At 36.2% G+C, this 16,296-nt stretch overlaps 1 protein-coding gene across 1 annotated transcript; it reads right to left on the reverse strand.

Annotated features, from left to right (window-relative positions):
• Positions 1–5,279: 5,279 nt before the first annotated feature.
• LOC121424283 lies at positions 5,280–16,296 on the reverse strand. Its single transcript, XM_041619910.1, has 2 exons — positions 16,081–16,296; positions 5,280–12,893 (listed from the first exon to the last, which is right to left on the reverse strand). Exon 2 carries the CDS (start codon positions 12,864–12,866, stop codon positions 9,441–9,443), a length of 3,426 nt encoding a protein of 1,141 aa, XP_041475844.1. The 5' UTR covers positions 12,867–12,893; positions 16,081–16,296; the 3' UTR covers positions 5,280–9,440.

Here is a 16,296-nt window from a genome sequence, read left to right on the forward strand (position 1 = left end):
TTGGTCTAGTTCATAAAAAGTGGACATAAGAGTAACCATGTATCACTGAACATCTTGTGCGAGTATAGAGTAGTATTCAAAGTCAGCACTGCTGCTACATTGAACCACGTGATGCAGGTGAGACGGCCAGAGGCATTCCACTTGTTGAAAAAAAAACCCCGTTTTGACAGGACATATATTTCTCATTTTGCATCTATACCTGCTTGATTTTTATCATTATTTTTCCAACTATCAATTTGATTCTGGTTAACATGACATTTGAAATTTACATTGTGGTAAACTTGTCCAAGTAAGTCTAAATGATAATAGCCGTTACTTAGATTATCATTACTATATATATATCAATCCAGGCTTATACGATTGTCCATCTCTGAATGAAATATTTCAACATAAATGGTGATATATAACATTAATTGTCCTTCCAAGTCCTTGTGCTTTGCACCGTGTAGCGTTATGGCCCAGTGGATTAGCCTGCAGATTTTGGAACAGGAGGCCATGGGTTCAAATTCCAGCTAGTGGTGTGATTTCCTTGAGCAAGAAAATTGATCCACTTTTTGCTGAACTCAACCCAGTTGATGTAAATGGGTACCTGGCAGGAATTTATTTCTTGAGAAGTGGGGCTCATAACAGCTGTTTTGCTAAAGCCAGGGCAATTATGCTGCATTACTGTAGAGCACTTAACTAATTCAAAGTAATTGTTAAGTAAAATATTTGTAAGTATTACTTTGGCACTTTGGTGTGAATATATTCGTGAAACACCTTCCTGGTACATGTAGGTGCAATTCTATAGATGACATTTATGACTGGATGCAATCGTACCAAGAAAGAAATTTCATTTTTTTTCATTATTCAAAATTTTTTGCAGTGTCCATTTCGGAAAGATTGAAAAAGAATGTGATGTCGATGATGATGGATAATGAAAGGAATATTGTGGCCCTCCCGAACTGTCAAAATGCTGAATGTAATTAAATCATGATTTACCAGAAGGGGAGAATTGGTTTTAGATTATTGAATTCTTTACTTGGTATTGGTAATTTGATTGTGCCATGCATTGATTTACTAAATTCAAGGCTTTCTACACAAAATTCGTTTGTAAAAAAAGTACTTGTACACTTTTTTAATTGTCTTCCCTACCATCTTGGCTGCTGATAGTGTAGCTACACAACTTTAATCATTTATATTGAAAAATCTGATAACTCATTTATTTTCTTAATTCTGCAGGCAGTGGTGCTTACGATGTCATTGTTGAAATAAATTAACATTATATTTATATATGTATAATAATTAATTCTAATGTGAACTGTCATATTGTGTAGACTGGGGGAAAAAAGCGAAGAAAAATATGACAAGCATACTTGTGTTTAAAAGAAGGGGGTGCAGAGAAAGCATCTAGTGAGAGAGATAGACAGGAAAAGGACGAGGGGAGTAGGAGAGAATGATAGTGAATGGTAAAGAAATTATTGAATTTGCATTGGCTATTTTAAGGGAAGAGGAAGGGGAGGATAAATTAACAAACAGTGAAGGGTAGGGCAAGGCACAGATACTACAAGGGAAATACATGGAGGGAAAATATGAAGGCAATGCGGGGGTGAAAGTAGAGAGCGGGGATGTAAAAGACGGGTAAGGATATATATATGCATGTAGCGGAGGTTAGGGTATGTGAGGGGGAGTGAGAGAAGTGTGAAGATGAATAGAAAAAGGAATCAAGAGGAGAGATGAGAATAGCAAATTGGATCAAGTATTATTGAAATGTGTACCAATGATGGTGGACATGATCCAACAGGTTCACAATTTGTGCTGCAGTCATATTTCCCCTACGGCACGTCGAAAGCAACCAATTTATTCATTATTATTCAAACCACCTATATGTAGCTCGTACGAAAATGTCACAGCTGTTTCGACTAGCCGTACGGCTGCCATAGGGGAAATGTGACTGCGCAATTAATTAACCTTTTCATGTTAATGTACAGGCAAACTTGCATAAGTCGACCTTCCCAAAGTCTAATATTTGCCTATTTAAAGACCATTTTTTAGACCAGGTGGCCGTTTCATAAAGCTGTTTTAAGTTGAGAACTACAGGTGAACCTTTCTTACACACTAATCACCTATGAATATTTTATAGTGAATATCATTTACTACAAGAAAGGATCACCAGTCGTTCTTAACTTGCTAACAGCTTCATGAAACACCCACCAGATACCTCTTTGAGGTTGAACTTCTCCGTAGCTAAACAAATTTCTATGGTTCCCACTCCCAATCAATTTGACTTGGCAAAGTTACATGTAAATTACAAAAGATATTCTCACTACTCATCCACGAAATGATTTGCATTCAGCCTGTTCCATATAAAACCTATCTCCAAGCTAAACTTGTATAAATTAACTTTTCATGAGTCAAATATTTGCCCAGGAGCAATTAGACCGGGGGGTGTTTCACAAAGATTTAAGTATGACTTAGAGTCGCACTTAAATGTCTTGTTGCGCGCAGTATAAAAGGCGTGACAGCATTGGTCAGATCATGCCAAGGGGACGCGCACTACTGCGTATTTATCAATAAGATTGCGCGTTGCATATCATGTACGCATCTACATTTAAGTGCAACCTAAGTCATACTTAAATCTTTGTGAAACACCCCCCAGGGGGTGTTTCCCAAAGATTTAAGTACGACTTTAATAGAGTCGCATTACAAACATAATTATGTGGCCCAAAGGATTTGACTTTGGGACATTTTTATTTCTTTTTACAGAGGATAATGATTAGATTTGCTCAAAAAATGTGTAAATATGATTTGATTACTCATTGAATATGAAATGCAATATTTTTTACTGTACTTATTACTGATAAAAAGGAGATTCTCTAAAAATTGATCTAAGTTAATCTATTGATATGTCATATCTGAATATATTCAACTTGGTTGAACCTAACTCAAGCATACATTGTGGGTAAAAAGATATATTTTTTTCTTATAACAAATGCATCTCGGAGTAAATTAATTGAAATTTCAGGATATATAAATTCATCCTTACTCATGTTTTGGATAGAAAGATTCAAGTAGACACATTGTTTTGTTGTAATAAAATGCTCTGAGAAAATGAATAAAAATTTTACATCATATTCAACATAACTCACACACATTTTTGGTAAATGTTTAGCTGGAAGACTTTAAAAATATCAACCCATATACATGAATAGTTTAAAGTTCACATAATTTGAATTCAGCATGATTCAACCACTCTTTTTTTTTTTGGTAGACTAGACATAAGGTGGCACATGTTAGATTATTCATGTCTGCAGACAAGAATGTTAAAGGTTGACTAGTTCTGAATGATTCAAATATGAGATTAGTTTTAACACCTCTCATAAAGTTTGTTTTAGTTTAAGCGGTGTGTTTCATTGAAGTATATTTGTGTGTGCGTAATTTGCGGTAAAATGTACAGTATGTTCATAGCTTGTAGTCTTGTGTGCAGACATTCAGAATCTTAACATGTAAATAATGACAAAGAGGCAAGTGTTTAACATTTCCCCTTGCAATTTATTTGCAAATACTATAAGATCACATCACTTCTACATCTGTATCATAATGCCTTCCATGAACAAAATTCATGCTTGTTGTAGTTTTGCAAGCTGAAATGATCTCATATACTTTCTGTAAAATTTAACTGCAATAACGTTAATTCACCTGACCTACATGTTAATAACCACAAAGTCGATAAATTATATGTTGTTAAAATTCCACACATTGTTCCATAAAACTGAGAATACAAACAAGCTTATTTTTAAAACAAATAATGAAAATCATGACAATGACAATCTATTTTTCTTTCTTGGTGTGGAAAATTGTGAGGTCATATTTTTATAAACATTGCAGTTTGTAAGAAAATCATATAAACTGCATAGTAAACTTGGGGCTGTAAATTAATGTAATAGAGAATTATCATAATCTTTATAAATAGAAGAGAGAGAAAAAAAAGACTGCTTCAAGCCTTTAATAATTTAATGACTGGATGGCAGACTTCTTTTCAATCATAGTTTAATCAAGCCAAAGCTTAACCTAGCATGAACATGTTTCGATGCACATGAATTTACTTTTAACTTTTGATAATGTAGCATATTTAGAAGTTTGAGTTTCCCAGGTTATTTGAATCTACATTGCAAGGAAAGTTGTACTCAACAGAGTCATTTCATATTGGTAATCAACCACTTGTTTGTTAATTTTTGACAAAATTCCTGTGAAAATACAATATTTTGATGAATGTGCTATGTACAAAACATTTCTTCCATCCTTAATCTTTTCTCACTTCCTCATTCATGCACACAGCATATGATGCAGCATAGCTAGATACATGTAGCTGACTAACTGTATACAACACAGTAACACTCCACATTGAAAGAGGATCAAAGTTCATCCCCTTCTACCAATGACAATGCATACCACCGTTGCTGAGCAGCCACTGGATTGAACCCATTGTTTTCTTGATCAGATCAATGTACAGTGTGACCTTTGACACGACTTTGTGCTGGATAATCAAAGGGGTCAGATTGAGATAAAGGTTAAAGGCAGGCTTCTGTGCACACAATGGAGGTGTTCACAACCGCCTGCTCATGAAAAAAATACCTGGTAGAGCAAAGCACAATGTACTTAAAAATACCTAAAAACATGTATGACATGGTACAGGATTTTTTCAAAATATTGATAACTTTTCAAAGGACTTTTCAAACTTTGCAAAAAAAAATGGCAGTGTGAAATATAAAAACTTTTGATGAGAAGCGAGAAGAATGCACATCTATAGCAATTGTATAGGCAGGGGAAGTCTTCTTGCTACATGTAGCTCACTTTAGAAGCTCATATCTGTTTCAGGGAGGTGTATATGCACAAAATAAGTTAATGGGTATTACAAGGCCTAAAGATGTAATATCTGAGTATATCATGATCAAGTAGCTGTGATTACATCTATAGAATTCCACCCTCACTGCCTAAATGCTTTCAACTTCATCACTTGTGATCGAAAGGTTACAGAATCTTATCAAATGTAAAAGTTGTGGGATACAGAACATTTGAGTAGTAACCCAACATATTGAACAAGAAACATTTCATATAGTAACCCAATAGCTAGCTTTTTGGAAGTTATTACAATTTTGATCATTTCTTGATTATAATGATAGAAATACAACCAAACATGATTTGAGGTTATTTTCAACATCAGTTCATGAAATTGGCACAAAGACAAAATTGAATATATGATGCATTTTCTGCACAAGTACAGGGCACTTTAAATAGTGCATAACAAAGTCAAAGCAATTGTTAACACCCTTTGGTTTTCAATGATTGAAATTGTAAAAAATTATTCACAGCTAAAAAAGATAATTCCACAAAACAATCCGAATTTAGATTAATACAAATGGGTACAATACAAAGTTTTCAATAGCATCATTATATGCTTTGTAACTTTATCTCTGTTTCCCCTTCTAATGCTGTGTAGAAGTGAACATTAAAAAATATCTCTGTATTAAATAAAACTGAGGTGTTTAGATGCAGCATAGTTCTAAATAAAATACACTACATGTATCTAATGAGAAAATAAAAACATTAATATATAAGGGGAAAAAGTATGTAAAACAAACTAAGATTAACGTTGAATTAATTTTACTTGAGTTAAAAATTACCCTAAATATCATGAAAATGAATCAACTGACCACACGATTTTGAGAAATCAACCCAGTCAACAAGAAAAACCACAAAACCCTTATAAATTTCAGGACTACAAGTACAATCAATTACATTGAGTTAAAGCAAAATGTTCCTTATATTCACTGTCATACATAATATTCAAACGAGTCAATACTAAATAATCTCAATTAATTTGGATTTAGGCTTTTGATTCATCATGTTCACAGCTTTTCATTGTAAGTAACCATATACATTTATCCCAACAATTTTAAATAAAAACAAAACACAGGGTTATTAAGAGAAACAAGTCCATAACCAATATAAACATTTTCTTCATAAAAATTAATTGATCAAATAATAATTGCACATGTTAATTGAGATAATAGAACACCTAGTTTACTAGTATCAAAGAATAAATCATAAAATATACACAAAACATATCAACAAGGTTTAACCGCAGAACAAGTTCAAAAGATCAGTTATTGAGATATGTCTATTGTGAGTAAAATCAGTGAGTCAAGAAGAGAATATATGTACAAGATTGCAGCTTTCTTGATATACAAAAATGAAAATGATCACAAACAAGAATTAGGTATAGGTAAAAAGAAAATGAACATTCACTAGCTAGGTAACTTCTAATAGATACAGGTAGTTATGCACTTTTTTGTTCTTTCTCTTTCCTCCCAACTTTTAAGATTAACAAGAAGTGAGTGTGCTCCATTCTTTTCTAAGTATCTGAGAAATCCATGGTCTTCAGAAAAAGCTTAATTGGGCATGCAAACAATAAAGAATTCAAGTGTGGTTGAAAGTCATGCTTTAATGCCAGCGCACTTATCCAGTGTCAAAGGAATATCTTGTAATGACAATGCAGTAGCAAGGGCCTAGTGATGCATTTTATTTTCTGCATGCAATTTGGTATTTTAGAGTCACTTTCTGCCACGCCCATATCTTCAGGAATTACACCCTAGGTCTTTTCTGGATAAAATGGAAGAGGAAGAAAGAGAAGAGGAAAGAAATATACAGCACCAAACTTCATGTACAGTATCAATAAGAGCAAAGCCTTGTTATTTGCACCCATGAATACTAGAAATAAACATTGTAATTCACTTAAATTATAATCAAACTTACATTATATACACATCACTCAACAGGAATTTCCATTTCTAATATTTACAATGCAGTCATAAGTTCCGATAAATGTGAATTAAAAAAAGCATTTGCACATTTCATGATCAAACATCTCTACTACTGATGAAGCAGAAATCTTACATGCAGATTAGCTGAATAATCGTATTTTGTCTACTTTAACAACTGATATCGAATAAGGATCCAGGAAGGAATTTCAGGAAAAAAAAATCGATCATGATGAAAAATGCGAAATGCCACTTATATCTTTAGGGGGGGGGGTGAGAATTCCTTTTTAGTTGCATCATCGTTCATAGCGCAAAAAATCATATGGCGCACTATACCCAATAAGAGTCGGATGGCTTAGCCCATTGCTGGATCTTACACAGAATGACCCAACTCTCTACTTAAAAAAATACATGGCTGGCATATGGAAATTATCTTTAAACAAAAAATCAAGGTGCCTCGATCAGAATGAACGCCTATGTTTTCCTGGATAAACAAAATCCACCACTTACCCCTGCTAATACAAGGAATTTATCCACATTGTGCTACACTCAACCCAGGTGAGGTGGATGGGTACCCAGCAGGATTAATTCCTTGAATGCATGAGCGCTGAAAGGCAGCCCGAGCTAAAGTCGGGGTAATAATAACATCGCGCCTCCTAATAGAATATTTCTAGATAGATGGCACTATATAAATGCCTATCATTATCATTAGTAATGTACATTAATTTTTAATAGATCTATACATCACTTAATGTACATATCACCTTTCAAAATTAAATAGCTTCAAAATTTGATTCAAATATACCAACAAGATTTGATTTGTTCTTACAAATAACAGCTTGCCAGTCATATAAACATGTTGGAGCAGATTTACAGGTAATAATGATGGGTATAATAAATTTTCATCACTGGTGCCTCAAGAATGAAATATCAGTAAAGTTACACAGCAAGATATGTAGGTAAACTTTACATACGGTACGTATAATGTACAAAATTGTTTTCTTTTTTAACAAAGTTGATAAAACCTAACAGATCCAAAATTAAACATGGTCTCATTAATATATTAGTGAAAATAAACCCCTCTATCAGGGCATTGTCATCTAGAATTCATATCATACATTCTATTCAGCAACTTATCCAATACCTAAAAAAAATAATTCCAACTCATGATTGCACAAAATCAAGTCATTCATAAAAAAAATAATATTTTATTCAACTATTCAACTGACTTTTGAATTACAATAGTATATTTATACTTGCACAGTATTTCCTAACAAAAATAAACTAAACCAAAATAAATATCCAGATATATATTAAGTCATATCACACTAACCCCTTACATACATGTATTCACACAATACCAAAAAATGCCCAGCTTGAAGACAGGACAGAATGTACTCTTACAACAGGTTCACTTTGAGTTTTGACCAAAGGAAAAATACATGGAAAAGTGAAAGTGGCATACAGAATATACAAAAATTACTCACAAAAAAAGTAATTTTATAGCAAATGAGAACACACTTGAGAGCACATTTTTGTATTCAGAATCTTTAAACTGATACCATTTTGCAAGTAATTGTGACTCGGTCAAAACCCAAGTGAACCCCTGGAAAAAGTTGAATTGAAAAAAAAATTAAATAAAACCATTACACTGAATATCGCATGTGAAGTAAGAAAGTGGTAGCATTTTTAGGTTTTCTTTATTTCTACAGAACATATAACATGAGGGTATGTAAATAAACGAACGATTAACACCACACTCTCTACATGCATTTCTATAGTGCAATATGAACGGCTCCTAAAATGTGAAACATGAGTTTAACTTGAATATTTGGAATCTTTGTCCATAATTACATAAAGAGCTCATTTATTCTGAAATACTAAAATATTTAATAAAATACAAAATGCATGTAGAATGTGTGGGAAGTAAAAGGCTCCCTCATTTCAATATAACCTGTGTTGTGCATATTATAAATATATTGCAAAATTAAAAACAGAAATATACTTTTTCTTTTATCGATTTTGATGAAATTTTCCATGAATGCTCACATTACTTCATTCTCTATTATTTCAATAGACCTTTAGAGAAATACATACTGCTCAAATGGTGCTTACAATTTATTTTAGGGATTAGTATTTCAATCGTTTCTTAAGGGGGATGGGGTTTTTTTTTTAATCAAAAACTTTCTACCTCCAAGTTCCCTTGAAAATTATGGCAACATTCTGAATTCTTGACTACTAAGAACTAGCCAAAACCAGTCAAACACATGATTGGTGTTTCACTGAGGTTTAATTTATTTTTTTTCAGATTTCAGAAAGTGGTTTGATGGCCAAGATCATAGACCCCCCCCATCAGAGAGATTCTCAAAACGGCCAAAATCAGTAAGGGTTATAGTCTACGTACATATTATAGCAAATGCTTGCTTTTACACAATGCCCAACCTATGCTCAAAGTATCCAAATGCAAAAAAAAATTGAAATAAAACAGGAGTAAAATATGTTTGTATTTTGGGCTCCAACAAATATTCAAGACTTTTTTGCCATTCCTGTGCAAATGGGACCTATGCCACAGTCACTGTTTACTGAATAGACTTGACGTATACAGTGTTTTGTTTCAAGAAAGTTGAGATGAAACAGATCTTAACTTATACCAAGTTTCTTTTTCATGTGGTACATAACTGCCTTAAGCTTTCGATCCACGAACTTGGAGCACTTTGAGCACCTCTTTTCTCTGGAGCGCCTCAATCCAGAAACAAGAAGCTCACACTGGCTGGAGCGTATGGTTGCTGTTCCAAAGCTGTCCTCCAAAAGCGCAGCTGCTTGCCATCTAGAAGTCGAAGCAAGCTTATTGCGGTACATGTGAACAAGGTCACCCCGCGTTGTTCCCTCACATACAGAGCATCCATTAGAGATGGCCTGTAAGACACCTTGGAGAGCAGCTTTAGTATGGATGCGTTTACCAAACCTTCGGAATATCCAGTGATTGGCTGGGACTTCTATATGGTGGCAATGGATTTTCACCTCATTGATAGTGTTCCATAAGTTAATGGAAACAGACATGTTGATTCTTGGGTTTTCATCCTCACCTAAGAGGATGAAACGCAACCAATTTCCTGACATGGATTTAATCCAAGGGGCAGGGGGATCAAGGGTGTGAAGATCTTCGTAAACAGTAGAAGTTCCTTTTTTCTTGGTGACTGTTGAGGCCATGTTCTGCATAATATCTGAAAAGGAGACATCTCTTGATGTACCAGAAGTAGAAGGAGCCCCAGAGGGAGGAGACTGAACTTTGGGAGGCACCTGAGTCAGAGAGCTCTTTTGCAGGAGATTCTTAAGGTTTGCAGAACTAGGAACATTGGAGAGCACATCTGGGTGGAGAGGAGACATTCCTCCACCACTAACTTGTTGTCTCTTACTCATAGAAGAATCTGTCTGGTTAGGAGTTGAGCAGAATTCAGGATTATTCACATGCTGGTCAAATGATCCTTGCAGTGAAGTATCCTGACCACCAGCTTGGCATTTCTGAGCAAGTTTCTGAAGGATATCTGTGAAGGACATTGTATCAGTTTCCAAATTTCTTCCATCAGCAGTTGAGGTGGTACTGTGACTGCTGGATTCATTACGTCTTGAAGTACTTGGCTTATGAGTGGCATGCACACTTCTTAGTTCACTACGCTTCTGAAGGTCATCCCTCCTCTTGCTAGGCCACCCTTGTTTGATTTTGAGGCCATATCTTTGACCTCTCTTCCATCGATGCTTCATTGAATTTGAATGCTTTGTTGCAGAGCGAGAACAAATTAAAAGTCTCGAAGTAGGAGGGTGGATGTCTGGTGTATTTTTTTGATCTACTTCATCTGATGACAAACTTGAAGAAGACAGGCTTGGGGGATCAACATAGGATACCAGTTTCTTCTTTTGAGCTCTTGTTCCTTTCCCATCTGAGAATTCAAGATCTCTGGTGTCAGAAGAATGCAAAGGACCGGCGAGAAGTCTGGAAATACAACGTGGAACCTTTTTCTTCTCCACCGGTTCTTCCAAATGGCTTGTACGCTCTTTTTGTAGCAAAGAAGTAAGTGATAAAGAACCAACCTGTCCCTGGGCTGACTGAAAGTCTTGGACAGATCCCGATTCAGGTTCTTCATCACTCACCACTGGCTCTTGCTTTATTGATTTCTGATTACTCTGGGATGATTCTTTCTTATCATCTTTAGAATCCTGTTCCAGCATTGAAGATGTTATATTGTGCAGAAGATCAGCAAAGGAGCCAGAACTCCTATTTCTCCAGGTGGAAGAATTCTCACTGCTCAACAACTGTGAAACCAATCCTCTATTTGCCACCGGTTCTCTATTCCCAGGTGACTCATCTGGCAATTGGTTTGAATTTCTTTGTTTCTGAGTTTGCTGTGTCTCTGCTGGTGATGTGGAACTACTGGACTGTGATGGAGAGTGATGAAGGGATTGTCTTGATTCAATTCTCATAAGGAGCCTTTCCCTCAAAGTGGAATTCACAACATTATTAGACATTTCCCACTCATTGCCTGATGTGCTCTGAATGGGTTCTTGTTTGATTGTTGTGTGAAGTGGACTGTCTTCTGGTTCATAATCATCATCTTGGCTTGCTGTGCCACTTAGCAAATACTCTCTCGGCTGGTCGGTATCTTCTTGACTGAAACTGGACTCTACACTGGGTTCTTCGTCTGGAGGTTCTGTCTTGATATTATGGACAGCATACATGCTATTATCTGTCTGAGACTGTTGTCTATTTCCATGGTATGCATCCTCATTATCATCAAGAGGAGGAAGAACATTCCTAATGTGACTCCATTGGTGACTGTTGGGATGCAGTTCCTCTTCAGGTTCACCTCTACCACCTTTGACTTGGAGTGACTTTACAGATAAGCCATCTTCCATATTACCCCTTCTTGCTTCTTGGCTTAATGGTACCTTTGCTTGAGCTGGAATGTCCATGTTGAATTGCATAACCTTGTCTAACTGCGTGTTGTGAGCAGAATGGGAATATTTTGTCTGTTGGCTTGATTCATCCTGCGGGGGTGAGGGGATAGTTTCTAATACTCTCCTTGAAATGGTATCATGAAGAACATCAAGAAGGGACTTTGGCCCTTTCTGCGTATGCTCGTGCCCAGCCGGACTTGATCTATGATCACTTCCTAGCCGATGCCTTCTACCTTGAAGAGACTCCTGGTTACCTTTATCCACTACCGATGCAAAGCTATGCAGGAGACCTGCAAAGGACTGTTGCTCTTTGCCTGCAGGTGCAGACAGATTCCCTGTGAAACGGCTGTTAGGAGTTGACCTCGCTGGAACAACGGGTTGTTGATTTGGAGTAAGCAAGGATTTCAGGGATGAAAGAGGAGCAGGAGCGGCCTTTGTGGTTGGAGGAGAGTCATTCACGCAAGATACAAAGTTTTGCAACATTCCAGAGAAGGACATGCCTTGTCTGGTGTTTGATGCTGGTGAATTTGAATGTCTTTGCACGGAAGTGTCTGAATGTGCTCTTTGATGATGCATGCCCTGTGGCGTAGTAGAGATAGAAGTTGTCACAGGCCAAATAGTTTTAGGGGTAACAGAAGAGTCATTGTAAGGAGACTGACGTTCACTGTTTTCAACACGATTGTTCACCTGAGATGCAAATGTATGTAACAAACTTGAGAAGGTTGTCTGCTGTCCATCTGTATTGCCTTCCATTGTCCTGGAATCTTGAGGGCCATTTTCTTCCAGCTTGGCCCTCTTGGCAGCAGTACCCTTCATCAATGAGACATCTCGAATGGAAGTAACCTGTCTCTGGATTTTCTCTGGAGAGGAAGGAGACGATGAATCATCAGCTTGTAGGAAATCTCCTGGGCCTGCTGTCATGAAGCTCTCAGAATTCTCATAAGACTCCTTCTCAGCAGAGCCCGGTGAAAGGTAGCCAGAGTTGTTGGGCAAGTCGTCTGTCATGATATAATCTTGATTGAACTTCACAGGGCGACTCCTTTTTCTTCTGGATGAGAGTTTAGGAGACATTCTGACATCTTCCCCCATGTCAAAGTTCTTTGGACTGTCCATGGCTCTTAGGATGTTATTAATCAATATCTGCAAGACACAAATAGAAGAAAATAATAGAGTGAGCTTAAGCAATCATTCAACCTGATACCAGGGCCACATCTGACAGAGACAAGATAGATTCAAAACAAACTCAAATTGCAATATGAAGTTCCTAGTACACACATTTAAATCAACGAAAGACAGGGTCCAAAAATCAATATTGCAAAACATTAATGGAAAAGAATAAAACAAGTACAATGTATGTGAATGGATTTGCTAAAATAATGAAAATGAAGTTATAAAGCATTTCATAGTGCACATTCAAGATATGAGACTGTGTAAATGTTGCAGAGAAAAAAAGGGGGGGGCATTAACTTTTCTTCATTTATCATGGAAAAATAGTAAGAGAAAGGCAAACTTGAGAATATCAAAGGCCAAGACAACCAAAAACAAAAGTTGATTTGGCAAGACTTTGCCAAGTCAAATATCTTGAGATTTCAGAAAATTTAAATTCAAATACATCTTCACCCTACATGTTTCTCATTTTTAATGCCGTTTTTTGAATCCTCATGAAAATTCCATTCACAAAACGTTTACTTTTGCATGGAATTCTGGGTTGGCTGTTATAAATCACATTGATTTAAATCATCATGATTTTTTTTCATCGATTCAAATCACTTCCATTGAAACATTGATTTTTTGGGGGGTTTGTGGCAGTTTTACTTTTTGCATTCAAAAGACAATGGTTTTATCAACTTTATATCATCAGGGGCCCGTTGCAGAAAGAGTTGCAATCAATCGCAACTCTAAAAATCATGCGCAACTTGATTTTCAACCAATCAGCAGCGCGCATTTGGGACTTGCGATTGATTTTTTGACTTGCGTTTAAACGCAACTCTTTCTGCAACGGACCCCAGAACATGAATAAATCCTTCATATTTACATGTACTCAACACAATTGAAATCAAGTTAATAGTTAATAAAATCAGATTCATCTTGCAAAACTAAGGATGTACAATAAAATCACTATAATCATTTTTTTTATTCTTATTTTTTTTTTACAAAATCACTGATTTAAAACACTCCCATATATGTACAAATGATTGACTTTTTTTTTTTAACTTTTAAGTGGCAGTTTTATTAACAAAATAAAAATCGGACTTGAAATGACAAAGAACAAGCATTTTGAAATTCGGTCAAAAAATAAAGAAGAGGCATTTTCTTTGATTTATGAATAAAATTCACATAAATTAGCATATTTAATGAATTTAAAAATTCTGTGTGCTATCATATACATGTAAAGCAAACAGAATTGAAATCAGACTTGAAATGACGAAGAAGAACACTTTCAAATTGTGGACGGACGCTACGACACAAGCTCAGCCAGCTCTTTAAGGACAAGCTAAAAAATTCATTAAAGCTCAAGTCCACCCCAGCAAAAAAAGTTTTTGCAAATTGTAAGGAAAATCAAACAAACATAAATGCTGACAATTTTTTTGGAAAAGTTTATTTTTCATGGAACAGTTTATAGTCTATATTCCAAATTATAATAAATGAGAGTTGATGATGTCCCTCACTCACCATTTCTTGTTTTTATTGTTTGAATTACAAGTCAGTAAAACTAGACAGTACATGTAGCTTGAATAAGGTTCAACTACATTGAACCAATTAAAAACCTTAAAATGATGGCTATTCCACATGTTCAGGGAGGAAAACTTGTATTACAGACCAACATTTCATAATAATAATAATAAAAAAGAATAGTGAGCGAGTAACGTCATCAGTTCCCTCTCACTTGTATACAGACTAAGATGTGATACTGATACTTTTATAGTGAAATAAATAATGTGAAAAGGCAAGCCAAACTTAACATTTCACACAGCGCTAATCATGCAGTTTTGCACCGGCCAGCAAATTTCCTCAGCAGCCATTGTTCATGAATATCATACATTGACGAGTGGATACCATGCGCGACCAAAAAAACACGTAAAAAGGATGTCTTTTTCACGATAGGGCACGTTACGTACGTAACGTGATAAGGGTGTCAAAAACACAAAAATAATGAAAAAAGGGTATCTATTTCACTAGGAAAATTACGTGCTTAGGGTCGAATTTGCGGGGATGATAAAACAAAATTAAAATGTTTCATAAAGGATGTCCTTTTTGCCCCAACACTTCGTGTTTAGAGTCCGATTTGCGCGAGGTGTAGAAGGTGGGGTCGTACTAAACCAAATAAGGTAAAGCCGACGACCGAAGGACCCGTAACAATAAAACATTCATGTACTTGTTTAGGGGTTCATTTCCGGGAATATTTGCCAAGAGTATCGTTTTGTTTTCCAATACTTGTTAAGGGTAGGGTTTCACACGCCAATACGCATTTTCAGAATATGGAAATTACGTGTTTAGGGTGCTTTTCCAGACCCCATGGTCGCGCATGGTATCCACTCGTGAATGGAAGTGGCCCCCCCGGGACATGTAGCAAGACCCTCAATCACATTTCAAGGTCAACAATACTGTGCCCAACCCCTTTGAATATTGCTATCGGGAACGGCTGTATTTTGGCTCCGATTGACGTTATCAATATCATCCTACATGTAATTCTCATTCAGACATCGCTTCGTTTGGCTTCACTGTAATTTTGAAATGGACTGAAGTTTAATAGCGACAAAAAGATTTGCCTGCAGCAGCTCAACCATTTGTTCGCATTATTTTGGTCGCTAACTTCAGTCCTTACGGCAAAGCCAAGTGTAGAAATGTCTAACTGGGAATTTGAACGATGACATCGTGATCAAAGCTGAAATACAGCCATTAAAATGTGGTTGAGGGACTTGTTATGTCACAATTACTGCTGACAAAATTGCTCAAACTTGCTCTTTGCTAACAATGGCTGCCTAAGAGTAAGATTAAGTACATGAAGTAAGGGCAAGCTAAGCCCCCCCCTCCCTCCCAAACAAAAACAAACATTTAACATTTGTCATTAACATTAAACAAGAAAACAAAAAACAAAAACAAACAGACAAACAGTGCGACGTCAACCGTTCAGAATGCCAATAAATATCATTTCTGAGTGCGTGCATGCAGACATGTCATTACGATTGCAATGAGCATTGGCATTCTGAACATGTTGAACAGCAATTCTGAACTGAACGAATATTGTCTTGAACCGTCCAGTCCACTGCACTCTGTCTCAGTGTGTGCATGCAGTAGACTACACAGCGGGAAAAGAAAGTCTCACCCAACTCCGGCGTTGAACTTTGACATATCATGGGATGTTTAACAGCCCATCGTTTTATCATCTAATAGATAGAGGCAGCAGACATTAATCAGATGGAAAAAGGACCAAGATTCATCCAAAAGACAGGAAAATCGGCGGCAAAATGTTCTCCTTCGTGAATGACCGACGGCGAAACATCGTGACCTCACTTATATTGACCTTTGATCATCATGCGCG

The sequence above is a fragment of the Lytechinus variegatus genome, chromosome 11, assembly GCF_018143015.1.
Source record: "Lytechinus variegatus isolate NC3 chromosome 11, Lvar_3.0, whole genome shotgun sequence".
Taxonomy (NCBI): Eukaryota; Metazoa; Echinodermata; class Echinoidea; order Temnopleuroida; family Toxopneustidae; genus Lytechinus; species Lytechinus variegatus.